At 42.4% G+C, this 14,446-nt stretch overlaps 1 protein-coding gene across 2 annotated transcripts in view; it reads right to left on the bottom strand.

The window, feature by feature from the left end:
* Positions 1–125: 125 nt before the first annotated feature.
* The window catches only part of LOC138750579 (microtubule-actin cross-linking factor 1-like), a 39,222-nt gene continuing 24,901 nt past the window's right edge, over positions 126–14,446 (bottom strand). The window contains exons 7-8 of one of the 2 annotated variants that reach the window (XM_069912686.1): positions 13,496–13,591; positions 126–8,624 (exon numbers count right to left, since the gene is read on the bottom strand). In XM_069912686.1, the coding sequence (XP_069768787.1) occupies positions 8,617–8,624; positions 13,496–13,591 (104 nt within the window). In that variant the 3' untranslated portion in view covers positions 126–8,616. The remainder of the gene's footprint in view (positions 8,625–13,495; positions 13,592–14,446) is intronic. The other variant, XM_069912687.1, reaches the window with a different exon arrangement.

Here is a 14,446-nt window from a genome sequence, read left to right as displayed (position 1 = left end):
CTCCATCAGCGAAGGCATCACCCCCCTCCCTCCATCAGCGACAGCACCAACCCCCCTCCCTCCATCAGCGAAAGCACCACCCCCCCTCCCTCCATCAGCGACGGCACCAACCCCCTCCCTCCATCAGCGACGGCACCACCCCCTCCCTCCATCAGCGATGGCACCAATGCCCTCACCCACACCTCCCCATGGGTCAGCGACTGCACCAATGCCCTCACTTCCACCATGGGCGCTATTTTGGGGTTTGTGTGTGTGGGGAATTTGGGTAAGTCTCTGATGTTTGGGGATGTGTGTATGGTGTGTATGTGTGGTGGGTTAGTGTGTGTGGTGGGTTAGTGTGTGGGGTGGATTTGAGTGTGGGGGTTGTTTGTGTTTGTGTGGTGTTTTTGTGTGTGAGTTTGTGTGTGTTAGGGGTTTTGTGCTTGTGTGGTGTTTATGAGTGGGGTTTGTGTGTGTGTGGGATTTGAATATAGAGAGTGTGTGTGTGGGTATGGGATGTGTGGCTTGTGTGGGGTTTGCATATGGAGGGTTGGTGTGTGTGTGTGTGTGTGTGTGTGTGTGTGTGATATACGTGGAGGGAATGTGTGTGTGTCTGTGTGTGAGCGCATGAGTGTGGGGGAAATATGTGTGGGGTGGTGTGGGTGGGTGGATTTGCGGTTTTGTGTGTGAGGGGGTTGTATGAGGGAGTGTGTGTGTGGGCGTATTTATGGGGTGTGTGTGTGTAGGGGTATGTAGTTCGGGATGTGTGTGTAGGGCCATGTGAGTGGGAGTGCATGTGTGAGGGACTTGTGTGGGAAGGTGTTTGTGCAGGGTCGCATTAGTGCGTGTGCATGGTGGGATTTGTCTGGCAATGTTTGTGTCAAGGGTGTGAAGGGTGTGTGTGCGGAGAAATAAGTGTGGCAGTGCATGCAAGGGAGGGAGTGTGTAGGGGGCATGATTGGGAATGGGTTTGTGCGTGGGTTGTGTGTGCAGGGGTGTGAATGCGGTGGTGAATATGGAGGGGCGTCCATGTGCTGGGTGTGTATGTGGGGTATGTGTTTGGGGATGGGTGGAGGTCTATGAATGGGTGTGTGTGTGGTTTGTGTTGGGTGTGTGTGGGACGGGTATGTTATTGTTTTTGTGGGGAAGTCTGTAGGGTTATGATTGTGTGGGGTGTGTATGTGGGGAGTGAGTGGGGGATGTCCATTGGGGCCATGTTTTTTGGAGCAGATGTGTAGGGTTGTATTGTGTGAGTGTGCGTGTATGTGTGTGTGTAGCTGGGTGTTGATTTTGTGTTGGTTGTGTGTGGGAGGTGGTCAAGTGTGAATGTGTGTGTGTTTGGGTGTGTGTGTGAGAGGTATATGGGGTGTGGGTGGGTGTGTGTGGGGGGGACTGTGTGTGTGAAAGGATGTGTGTACGGGTATGTGTGTGGGAGGTTTATCTGTGTAGGGGTTGTATTGTGTGAGTGTGCGTGTATGTGTGTGTGTAGCTGGGTGTTGATTTTGTGTTGGTTGTGTGTAGGAGGTGGTCAAGTGTGAAGGTGTGTGTGTGTTTGGGGGTGTGTGTGAGAGGTATATGGGGTGTGGGTGGGTGTGTGTGGGGGGGACTGAGTGTGAGAGGATGTGTGTACGGGTATGTGTGTGGGAGGTTTATCTGTCCAGGGGTTGTATCGGGTGAGTGTGAGTGTGCGTTTATGTGTGGGATGTGTGGCTGGGAGTTGATTTTGTGAGTTGTGTGTGGGAGGTGGTCATGTGTGAAGGTGTGTGTGAGGGGTGTATGTGGGCGGTGTTTCTGGGTTGTGCGTCGGGGTATACGTGTAGGTGTGGTGTGTGGGAAGGGGACTGTGGGTGCATTGGGTGTTTGTGGAGTGAGGGTGTGGATGGTGTGTATGAGTGTCGAAGGGTGTTTGTGTATATCTGTCAGAGGTTGTGTGTGGGGGAGTATGTGTATGGGGGATATGTGTGTGTGTGTGCGCAGAGTGTATGTGTGGGAGTTTGTGAGCGTGAGGGTGTGTTCCTGGGATGTGTATGTGTGTGTGGGGTGTGCATGTGGGAGGTGTGTGATTGTGGGGGGTGTGAGTCGGTGCTTGTATGTGTGGAATGTGTGTCTGGGGATGCGTGTTGGGGGTTGTGTGTAGGGTGTGTGTGTGGGAGGTGTGTGATTGTTGGGGTATGTGTCTGGGGTATGTGTCTCGAGTGTGTTGCAGTTTTTTCAGGGGGGGAGTCTAGTGTTTTTTATTGTTGGTTGAGGGTTTTTGTTTAAGTTAATTGTGAAAGATTGGGTGCCATTGTGTAAGTTGTAATAAGTAATTTAAGTTTTACAATTGTTAATGTTAAGGGTTTAAATCACCCAATAAAAAGGCAATGTGTGATAGATTATATTAAGAAGCTAAAAGTAGGGATCGTGGCAAGATAGCGTGGAGTCTAGACATGTAATCTCGACCTCTCTGGCCAGATTTTTAAATACCTGTTTTTTAACCCTTTGTTTTCAAGTTTAAACTTTTTAAATTTTAGTTTAAAGTATCAAGCAATTATTATGGCCACTAATGGTAAAAAGATTAAACCTCAAGTTCATAAGAATATCCATTTTCGAAGTGCTGAGGATCTGGGGACTAGACGACCTGAAACAGCCCCTGGCTCAATTTCTTCATTGCCTAGACCCCAAAGATTTCCTGTGCGGGCTGAAAAAAAATCTATTGCTACCAAATGAAGGATGGCGCTGGAATTACCCATTCCCCGGAAGAAGGTGCGTGTTCCCAAGAAGTAGAAAGCCTTTTGATTTCAATGGAGGGAGCACACAGGAAAATGTCTCCATTATTGGAAATGCATCAGGTCGACGTCGATTCAATCCAGTTAAAGAAGTTTTGTGGCATAAAGGTTATAAGTCTACTTTTTGTTACCCTGCAGTGTTGAAGGTGTTTTACGGAGTCTATCAATTTTGGTTTTTTGAAACTGATTGTGAAGCAATGATTTTTGCTGACTCATGGCCAGATATAAGAGGACAAAGACATAGTCCAGCATTATCTCCTAAAGAAAACTTTGGTAGCTCTGGAAAAGGAAGAAATGGCAAAAATGGGAAAAAAACAGGAATGGAAAGAGTCCAACTTCTGAAATGGGATTTTCAAGATTGGAGTCTTTTGGGTTAAAAGAATTTTCTTATTCTATTTTTTCTTTTGTTCTTATAATATTTTGATGTTACTGACTGTTTGGCTGGGCAAGGAGAGATTTGGACTTTCTTTACTAGTCATCAGCCACTGGTGGGTGACCCACACCCAATTTTTGTTTAGGGGATTACTACCTTTTGGTAGTTTTTTTTTGGGGGGGGGGTTTCTTTTTTTTTCCTTTTTCTTTATTTTTAATTTTTTTTTATTTTTTAATTTGTGATTTTTTTATTGGAGGGCCTATATACATTAATTTGAGTTTTTATATAAAGATATTATTGGTATTTAGTAATAATAGTAGATATGTCAAAGTTGAGGTTTGCTACTTTTAATGTTCGAGGATTAAATAGTTAGGTTAAACGTAAGCGGGTCTTGGCATATATTAAGAAAATGAAAATTGATATTGCTTTTTTACAAGAAACACATTTGAATGTGAAGGAAAGCGTGAAATTAAAAAGGAACTGGGTTGGGCATGTATATTCTTCTTCATTTAATTCTAAGGCTAAAGATGTAGCTATTTTGAAACGTAAAAATGTATCTTTTGAATTACAATCAAAGGAGAAAAAGGCAGAAAAAATAAAAATTTAAAGAAGCTAAAAGTAGATATTGTCTTTTTGCAAAGGACTCATTTGACAGAAAAAGAACATTTGAAGTTGAAGAGAGATTGGTCAGGACATGTAATTTTTTCTTCATTAAACTCTAAAACTAGAGGCGTGGTGATATTAGTTAATAAAAATAAACTTTTTGCTGTGGATTTTTTTTTTGATAATGTTGGAAGAGTACTGATTGTTAATTGGAAGATTTTTTTCTGAAAGTTGGACTTTAATGTATGTTTATGCACCAAATGAAGATGATCAGACATTTATTTCAGGGACATTTTTAAATTCGAATCAGGCATATGGGAATGTGTTAGTCGGAATAGATTTTAACTGTTGTTATGATCCCTTGTTGGACAAATCTCCAAAAATTGTTGAAAGAACTAAAATGGCAAAAAGACTGTTTAAGATGATGGAGGATTTAAATTTAGTGGAAATTTGGAGGAAATTAAATCCAACTGAGAAAGATTATTCACTTTATTCAGCTCGGCATAATTCTTTCTCTAGAATAAATGTATTTTTGATTTCTGTGCATTTACAAGTAGATTTAATTTTGCAGAATATAAAAGTAGGTTATTCTCATATCCTTCATTAAATGTTTAGGGACTGAATTAACTGAGACAGCTTATCGATGGAGGTTTAATGAAAAGTTATTGAAGAGACCGGATTTCATTTAGTAGATGAGAGATCAAATTATTTTTTAATACAAATGAAAGAAAATTCAGTTCAAAGTAAATTTATTTTGTGGGATGCTTTAAAAGCATATTTGAGGGGACAAATTATTAGCGATACAACTAAGAGAGAAAAAAACTATTTATTCGTAAGTTTAAATTTGGAAAAGGAAATCGAAGGCTTGGAGAAAAAAATTAAAAAAAATTATACAGAGGATGAAAGGATAAATTTATCTAAAGTGAAATTACATTATAATTTACAAATGTATAAATATGAGAAAATGATTTTGCAGTCTAAACAATGTTATTATCAATTGGGAGAAAGAGTGCATATGGTTTGGCATGGCAACATAAAACTGAGCAAGTATCAAGGACAATTAATGCTATTAGGAAGAATGGAGAAATTACATAAATGAATACTGATGAATTTTTAAAATTTAATGAAAATTTATATATGTCAGAGGGTTATCAAAAAATGGATCAAATTGATTTATTTTTATCTAGTTTAAATTTGCCAGTGTTGAATGAATTTGAGGTAAAGAATTTAGATATTTTATTTACTGAATTAGAATTGAGAGAAGCTTTGCAATCGATGCCTGATGGGAAATCTCCTGGAGAGGATGGATTTAAGGTGGTGTTTTATAAAAAATTTAATGATTTATTATTTCCATTATATAAAGATGTTTTGAAACAAGCAACTAAAATGGATGTATTTCCAGAATCTTTCTCAAAAGCATTGATTACAGTTATACCTAAAAAAAGAAAGGAACTCTTTAAAAGTGTCACCTTACAGACCGATATCATTATTAAATGTTGATTATAGATTGGTGTCAAAAGTTTCAGATAATAGGTTAGTGAATTATTTGCCAAATTTTTTTACGTAACAATCAGGTAGGGTTTGTCAAAGACAATATAGTTAAATTGTCATCAGATAATATAGTTAAATTGATTTCATTAATTAATGCTAAAAACAACAAGATAATCAACCAACGGATATATCTTTGGATGCTGAGAAGGCATTTGATCGAGTTGAGTGGAAGTTTTTGTTTAAAGTATTGGAAAAATTTAATTTTGTTCCATTTTTTAGGGGTTGGGTTAGGGCTTTATATGCAGAACTTACGACAAGGGTAATAACGAATGGTGAGATTTCAAAATCTTTTAATTTATCTTGTTCTACAAGACAGGGTTTTCCTCTTTCACCTGCTTTACTTGCTTTGGTGACAGAACCTTTACCTCAGGCTGTTTGACATGATTTTGGTGTTAGAGGACTTAAAGTGAGAGAAAATGAAAATAAAATTAGCTTATTTACACATGATGTTTTTGTATATTTAACTAATCCAAAAACTTCACTAAAATTATCACAGGACTTGTTGAATAAGTATGGCAAATTATCGGGATATGAGATTAATTGGGAAAAGAGTGAGGTTTTACCAATAGCAGAAGAAGATTTTATGGATTGTAGACAAATTACTAAATTTAGATGGTCAAATAAAATTAAATATTTAGGAATAGTTGTAAATAAAAATGATCATGAATTATTTATTTTGCATTATGTACCTTTATTAAATAAGGTTAAAATTGATTTAGATAAGTGGAAAGATTTACCACTGACCTTAATAGGAAGAGTGAATTGCATAAAGATGAACATTTATGCTCGAGTACAATACTTTTTTCAATCTATTCCTTGCATAGTTGGGTTATTCTTATGGAAAGGTAAATTATCGAGGGTTTCTTTCCAAAAATGGACTTGGCATTATAAATTGGGTGGTTTGCAATTACATTGTTTTTATAATTATTATGAGGTGGCACCGATGAAGTTTATTAATTGGTTATTTGATAATCAACAATCTCCTAGGTGGGCAAAGATAAAGATGGCTCAGATTTTGGAAAATAATATTAATCATTTCATATATAAATTGAATCCTTTATTGTTACAAGAATTTAAATTATCCGTTTTTCGACATATAATGAATATTTGGTAAAATCGCAATTTAATTCTTGATTCTATCGGAATAATTTCGATAAGATCACCATTATATTAGAATAAATTAATTCCCTTTTCATGATAGAATCCTTACTTAAAAGATTAGGAAATTAAAGGATTAGTGAATGTAATAGATTGTTTTGAAGCAGGGAGGTTTTGTTCATTTAAAAGGTTGCAGGAAAGATATGGTATTGCATCAAATTTTTTGTTTATTACCAACTTTGAGATTATTTAAAGAAGAATTATGGGAAGGAAATAAATTTACCAGGTCAAAAGAAATTTGAATTATTAATTGCAGATAAAGGTGAAAAATGCTTTATTTCTGATATGTATAGTTTGTTGCAGGAGAAAATGGAAAAAGACAAATGGGAAAGAATTAAATATTATTTTGACATGGGAGGAATGGTCAAAACTGTGTGTTGACGGTGTTACCAAGTTAATTAATGTGAGGTATACTATGGTCAATTAGAATTTTTTGCATCAATTATATTCAACCCCTGAGAAATTGAAGAGATATGGATTCAGTTTAACAGATTTCTGTTTTAGATGTAGAGAGCAGAAAGTTACTTTTGTACATTCAGTTTGGTCGTGAAAGAAAATTAAGCATTTTTGGGAGGAAATTATAAAATTTTTGAGGGATTTGTTTCAAAGGGATATTTAATGGATCCAAAAATATGTTTGTTGGGTTATGTTAATGTTCCATTTGTTGATTCAAAATGCCTAAACCATATTTGGCTTTGTTAAGATTTGGGTTAGCAGTAGCGAGAAAATATATAGCTGTCACATGGAAGAATATAAACTTGCAAAGATGGCATAACGGATTGCACTCTTGTCTATATTTAGAAAAATTAACATATAATGTAAGTAATTACTCTTTTTTATTTATATGTGGTGTTTATATTTGAAACACATGGCTATAGAAATTAAATCAATGTTGTAATGTTGGCAGACCAATCAGGGAATATTTGATACATTTCTCTAAGGTTTTGGGGGAGGAGAGGTTGTTTTTTTTTTCTTTATTTTGGTTATTTTTTTCTTTTTTTGGTTTTTATTGTATTAGTAAGGGGGAGGGGATGTAGCTTACAGTTATTTTATGTGTATTTGATTTTCTTTATGTAATTTGAGAATATTAAATAAAATCTTTCAAAGAATCGAGTGTGTATGTGTGTGTGTGTGTGGGGCGTGTGCGTCAGGGTTTGTGTGTGTGGGGGTGTGGTAGGAACTGCCGCTGATCCCCGAGTCCTCCCCACTGCCGCCGCTGATCCCCGACCCCTCCCCACTGCTGCCTGACACATCGATTCCTCCAGACGCTCGAGATTCCAGCCGGCTTCTCTGAGCAGGGTGTCACGGTTGATGTAGTGGTTAGGGCAATGCCTTTACATGGCCAGTGGTCAGGACTGGACCTCAGTTTGAATTCTGCGCTGTCTGTCAGAAAGTTCTCCTCCTCGTTGCTATCAAGTGGCTTCTGTGTTCAATCTTGCCTTTGAAAGTTCTTCTGCATTCAGGACAGGTTGTTCCAGATGGCAGATCAGGCTTGGGTTGGTACGGCCTCTCCTCTCATCTTCTTCTATTTCTGCACATCTGCTGGCTTCAAAGGTTGCTGTTCCCTCTCAGATGATGGTTTGCCAGACCTTTCTGTCCATGGTTCATCCACCCTTTGACAGGTCTTGTTTTTCATCCTGCAGGGTGTCTAGCCACCCTCCTCACCAGGCAAGCCTGATGGGGGAGCCGGTTTAGTCGCCGACCACTCGACCATGCGACAGGTAGTACTGGGTTACATGGTACCAGTAGCACTCAGGCGAGTGACCTGACACAGATCCTTGTTTACTCTTCACTTCATGCAAAAAGGCTCCCAAGTACTCATGTTGACCATGACTGTGGCCAATATGCCTTTGTTGAAGAGCCTCAGGATCCGTACTTCCATTTCAGTTCATCTAATACTAGAAGGGGTGTCCTATAGTTGTTTCCTTGATGCAGAGTTAAAGGCTTTGGTGTGGGTGATGAATGACGTGTACAAAGGTTGGATCTGTTCACTACATTTTTTTGGAGTTGTCGAATTTTTAGGTGTTGGCAGAAATCTCCTTGAACTTTGTTGAGATCCTCCAGGACTGGATGTAGAAATACCTGAACATGTTGATTGTGTTTCCAAGTGTGGCTGCCTTATTGACAGTTGGTCCTGCTACCAGCTCGACTTCCAGCACAAGTTGTTGTCCTCCCTTCTGCGCTTCACGAATCTACAAGCAGTGGAAACAAAAGTCATTCAAGGGAAGAGATGAACAGAGTTGAGGAAGATCACGCGAAGACGACCAATGGTCTTCAGCTCAAAATCATCTTCACTTTTTCGTAAAGATTCAGAGACAATAGAAACCCATTAATCCCCTATCCCTCTATCCCTCCCCCTTCGTCGACAACTCTTCCTCCCTCTCCCTCCCTCTCCTTCCCCTCTAACTCTCACTCTCTACGAATATCCCTCCCCATCCTCAAAAACTCTCCTTTCCTCTCCCTCTCCTTTTCCCCTCACCCTCTCCCTCTATCACTCCCCTTTCCTCAACAACTCTCCCTCCCTCTACTTTCCTCTCCCTCTCCCCCTCACCCTCTCCCAAAATCCCTCCCCTCAAAAAATTTCCCTCCCTTTCCTCCTCTTTCCCCTCTCCCTCTCCTTCCCCTCTCCCTCTCCTCCTGCCCTCACTCTCTCCCTATATCCCTCCCATTCCTCAAAAACTCTCCTCTCCTTTCCTCTCCCTCTCCTCCTCTTCCCCTCACCCTCTCCCAAAATCCCTATCCCTTCCTCAACAACTCTCCCTCCCTCTCCCTTTCCCCCTCCTTCCCCTCCCTCTCCTTCCCCTCCTCACCCTCACCCCATTACTCCCCCTTCCTCGAAAACTCTCCCTCACTCTCCTTTCCTCTCCCTCTCCTTTCCCTCTCCTCCTCTTCCCCTCACCCTCAGCCTATATCGCTCCCCCTTCCTCACCAACTCTCCCTCTCTCCTTTCCTCTCCCTCTCCATCTCTTATCGCTCTCCTTCTCCTCTTACCCTCACACTCTTCCCTATATCCTTCCCCATTCCTCGACAAGTTTCCCTCCCTCTCCATCTCCTTCCTCTCTCCCTCTCTTTCTTCTCACCCTCCCACTATCCCTCCCCTTCCTCGACAACTCTCCCTCCCTCTCCCATTCCTTCCACTTTCCATCTTCTTCTCCTCCCCCACTCTCTCCCTATATCCCTCCCCTTCCTCGATAACTCTCCCTCCCTCCCTCTCCTTCCCTTCCCCTCACAATCTCCCTATAACCCTCTGCCTTCCTTGACAACTATCCCTCATCCTCTTTCCCTTCTCCTTGTCCTTCCCCTCACCCTCTCCCTATATTCCTTACCCTTCCTCGACAACTCTCCCTCCCTCTTCTTTCCTCTTCCTCTCTTTCCCCTATCCATCGACTTCTCCTCTTCCACTTCCCCTATCCCTTCCCTTCTTTGACAACTCTCCCTGCCTCTCCCTCTCCTCTTCCCCTCTAACCCACCCCCTTCTTCGACAAGTCTACCTCCCACTCCATTCTTCTCTCTCTCCTTCCCCTCTCTTATGCCCCTCACCCTCTCCCTATATTCCTCCCCCTTCCTTTACAACTCTTCCTCCCTATCCTTTTCTCTCCCTCTCCTTCTCCACTTCCTCTCCTTCTCCTCAAACTCTCCCTGTATCCTTCCCCCCTTCCTCGACATTTCTTCCTCTCTCCTTCCCCTTTCCCTCTCCTCCTCTTCCACTCACCCTCTCTCCCTCTATCCCACCGCCTTCCTTGACAACTCTCCCTCCCTCTCCTTCCCCACTCTCTCTCTTTTTCCTCTTCCCTTCACCCTCTCACTATATCCCTCCCCCTTCCTCGACAACACTCCCTCCCTCTCTTTTCCTCTCCCTCTCCTTCCCCTCTCCCTCCTCTTCCCCTCTCCCTCCCCTGAGTGAGGTGCTGGATTTGGGAGGGGGGGAGGTCAAATGCAAGGGAAAGTCTACAATATATCCTTTCTAGCATTGATGGAGAGAAGGATTTTGAGCTGAACGCTCTCTGCACCCTGAAAGAGACAACATGGTGGAGAGGATGGTAAAAAAACATCCAGCCTGCTGGACTTCATGATTTGGGGAACTGAGTGTAAAAGTTGGTGAGTCAAGTTACAGCTGTATAAAATTTTGGTTCGCCGCATTTGGAATATTATGTAGTGTTCTGGTCCCTGAATTCACGGGAGGATGTCGAAGATCTTGTAGACCTCTATCAAGTCTCCTCTAATCCTTCTACACTCCAGCTCTGTGAACCTTGCCTCATGAGAATTGTTTCCCAATCCAGGCAGCATCCTGGTAAATCTCCTCTGTCCCCTCTCCTTCCTATAATGAGGTGACCAGAACTGAACATAATATTCTAAGTGAGTCATACCAAAGATTTATAGATTTGCAACATGACAACTCTACTCCTGAATTCAAACCACCTATGAAGGAATCTCAGCACACCATAATCCTTCTTCACTCTCCTATCAAACTGTGCGGCAACCTTGAGAAATGTGTAGATTTGCAACCCAAGGTTCCTCTGTTCATCCACACTCTTAAGTAACTGACCATTAACTCTGGACTCAGCCTTCTGGTTTGTCCTTCCAAAATGCATCAACTCTCAGTTATCTGGATTGAAATCCATCCACCACTTTTCTGCCTAACTCTGCATCCCACCTTCATCATTTTGTAACCTTTAACAGCCTTCATCTCCATCCACAACTCCTCCAAACCAACCTCCGTGACATCCGCAAACTTACTGACCTATCCATCCGCCTCTTCATCCAGGTGACATGAAAATCACAAAGAGCACGGGTCGCAGAACAGATCCCTGCGGCACCAACCTCCAGGCAGAATACTTTCATTCCACTACGACACTCTGCTTTCTTCCGACATGACAGCTTTTATTTCATGCAGGTAATTTTTCGCTCATCCCATGACTCAGGACTTTCCGAAGGAGTCTCCTGTGACCGACCTTCTCAGACGCCTTGCTAAAATCCTCGTAGACCTCATCTATCACCGTACCCTCATTAATTTCTTTTGTAACCTCCTCCAAAGACTGAGTTAGATTTGTGAGGCCCAAGCTTGCCTTCACAAAGACATGCTGACTATCCTTGAGTAGAGTGTATTTCTCCAGATCTTCATAGATCCCATCCTTAAGAATCCCTTCCATTAGTTTACTCACCAATAATGTAAGACTAACCCTAATTCCCAAGATTCTCCCTATTACCTTTTTTAAACAAGGGGACTCTATTTACCATTCTCCAATCCACCCGAGTCGCGCTGCCGTCTATCTCCCTCCTTGCCCACGTGAGTGGTGCTGCTGTCTCACCCCCCCCCCACACATCTGGGTCACGCTGCTGCCTCTCCAACCCACCCCCCCACCCCTTCACCAAGGGTCGATATCGACCACTTTGGAGACCCCTAATATGTTATTTAAAGTAACTTAATGTCACTTTATTCGATTCAGCAAAGAGTGGGGCAGGGAGGCAAGGTTAGGGGGGCTTTACTAAAGCTCAGCCTGGAGTGGTAGTTAATCCGCCACAGTTGACATGGCGTTGCAGTCGTGCTCCAATCTTCAAATATGCCTGGATGCAGCAGGCATGGATAATTGCCGATGATTTGCCACAACCCATTTTTTATACACTTGTGGATGCATGAAACTATGCACCAGCTTTGATCTTTTTCAAACTTCGAACATGCGAGGCAGAAGCTTTAATAGTAAGAACCCATTTACTTGTTTCAGATGGTGAAGAGAAGCAACATCCACGTCATTCTGTGCATTTCTAAATGGCACATTGGGGAAGTAGTGAAATCAAATTGCATGAGTGGATGCAATTGCTTTGGATGAGACCTTAAACCACATCCTATATGGTTTTTAAAGAACATACAAGATTCTATCGTACAATAAATTCTGTTCTTTACCCGGCCTCGGGCCTAGTCGGTTCGAGCAGTGAGTCGGAGGAGGCGGAGACCAGAGTTTGGGCAGTGTTCGGAGGTGGAGCGAGTTGAGAGTGACAGGTTTAATTGGTCAAGGCCGATAAAAGGAGGGAAACGCAAAGGAGAGGCCAGCGAGGAGTGGCCCAGTGAGTAGTGGCCTGGTGAAAGAGTGGGGTTTCGAGGCTTTGGCTCGAGAGGGTTCAGCGAGTAGAGGCTGAGGTCGAGTGTATCTAGATTAAGGTAAGACTATATTTTTTTTGTTATTTTCTCTTTCTAAGGTGAGGGGGAAGAGAGAAGGGTTGAGTGTGAGAGCAGTTTGCTCTTTTCAGTGTCAGATGTGAAAGGTCCTGGAGTCTTCGACCTCCTGGACATCCACGATTGCACTAGGTGTACTGAGCTGCAGCATCTCAGGGACCGTGTTAGGGAATTGGAGCTGCAGCTCAATGACCTCGACCTGGTCAGTGAGAGTGAGGCCATCATAGATAGGAGCTATAGCCAGGTGGTCTCAACAGGGCCACAGGAGGAGGATCAGTGGGTTCCAGTTAGGAGAGGGGAAAGGGAAGAGACAGATACAGGAGGGGGCACCTGTGACTGAAGCACTCAACAAATGGTACACCTCCTTGAGGAGCATTCAGGCTGGGGAAGGAATCAGTGGCTGTATCTCTGGCACAAGGTCAACCTCTGTTGCCCAAAAGGGTAGGGAAAGGAAGAGGAGGGTAATAGTTATAGGGGATTCGATGGTCAGGATGACAAATTGTGGATTCTGTGGATACGATTAAGGAAACAGATTGGTGCCAGGGTCTGGGATGTAACTTCCTGTGTCATTTCAGAACAAGTTGGATAGCTGCCTGGATGTGAGGGTATTGGAGGGTTATGGACAGGGAGTGGGTAAGTGGGGCTAGAGTAGCCCACTTAAATCGGTGTGGACTCGAGGGGCCGAGATGTCCTGTATCTGGACTGTAATTGTCTCAGCCAAGATTTATCTTGCAATCAACATCATCTGGTCAATCCTGCATTGCTATTAGGGACCAGTTATGTGTGCAAAATAGCAATGTTTCTCAACTAGGTCAACGATCCTGCTTCATCAATCCAGAAATAAAACATTTCCAAAATCGCAGTGGTGAGAAGTGCCAGGTAAAAGTAAACCTTCAAGATCTTCCACTTGGACATTTGTCCGTTCCAACGTCCTCTTCTGCTCTGATGTTTCCTGACGCAAACGCTGGAATCTCTGTTCGATGGTAGCTAAAATGAACACAAGGTTCTGTTACACATACATTTAAAAATGTCTTCAAAGATTTACCATGTTTCCGGTGTTTTCTTCCCAACAAACACATTTTTTTGGTTTGGAGAGAGAACTGTGGGTTTAGTAATATTTAAAGCAATGCAGAACAGAAGATGACGAGAGAAAAGGTGAGCAAGGAATGAAAAAAGTTTGGAGGGAATCAACGTGAAATAGCAGACAAGTGAAATGAAGAACAGTGAAAAGGAAGGGACATTTGCAAAAGAAAATGGAGAGAGAAAGAGAGGGACAGTTGTGCAACTCTGTTGAAAACATGTTGACTTCAAGGCCTTTTACTCATCGAGAGGAGCAGGTGAAGTGGGGGGGAGCTGGGGCCGGGGAGGAGCAGGAACAACAAAGAATACCCTGCTGAATAGAGAAGACTCTGAGAGCAGCTGCAACCGTTCTCACCAGAACTGTATCCCGCCCTTCAGGTGCTCAGATGCATGGATCTTCAGTGCCCTCCCAGCACAGCATGAGAAATCCCCTCTCATTGGGGGGTCTTTGAGACATCACAGCCCTAAACACTTCCTTGGCTGCATGTTTGCCAGATGTTCACACTTGGTAAATGGCCGCTGCTTAACCTTCTACCATTTCTACATACCCTCTATTTCTATTAATAACTGATCAACAAGACAAACGGAAAATATAGAATTTCTGAGGTTTAGGAAAGGAAACAAAAATGTATAAAAATAAATGAGCTGATAGAGCATCTGGAAAAAAGAAAAGCAACATTAACATTTCGATGGAGCTCGTGACTTCACCGCCTTGCTGGCATATTTTAACATATGTTTCCTATTTCCAGTCTTGTTTCTATG

Source organism: Narcine bancroftii, unplaced genomic scaffold (genome assembly GCF_036971445.1).
Source record: "Narcine bancroftii isolate sNarBan1 unplaced genomic scaffold, sNarBan1.hap1 Scaffold_168, whole genome shotgun sequence".
In the NCBI taxonomy this organism is placed as follows: Eukaryota; Metazoa; Chordata; class Chondrichthyes; order Torpediniformes; family Narcinidae; genus Narcine; species Narcine bancroftii.
Note: the sequence above shows the minus strand (reverse complement) of the source record. Positions and strands in the feature narration are given on the sequence as shown.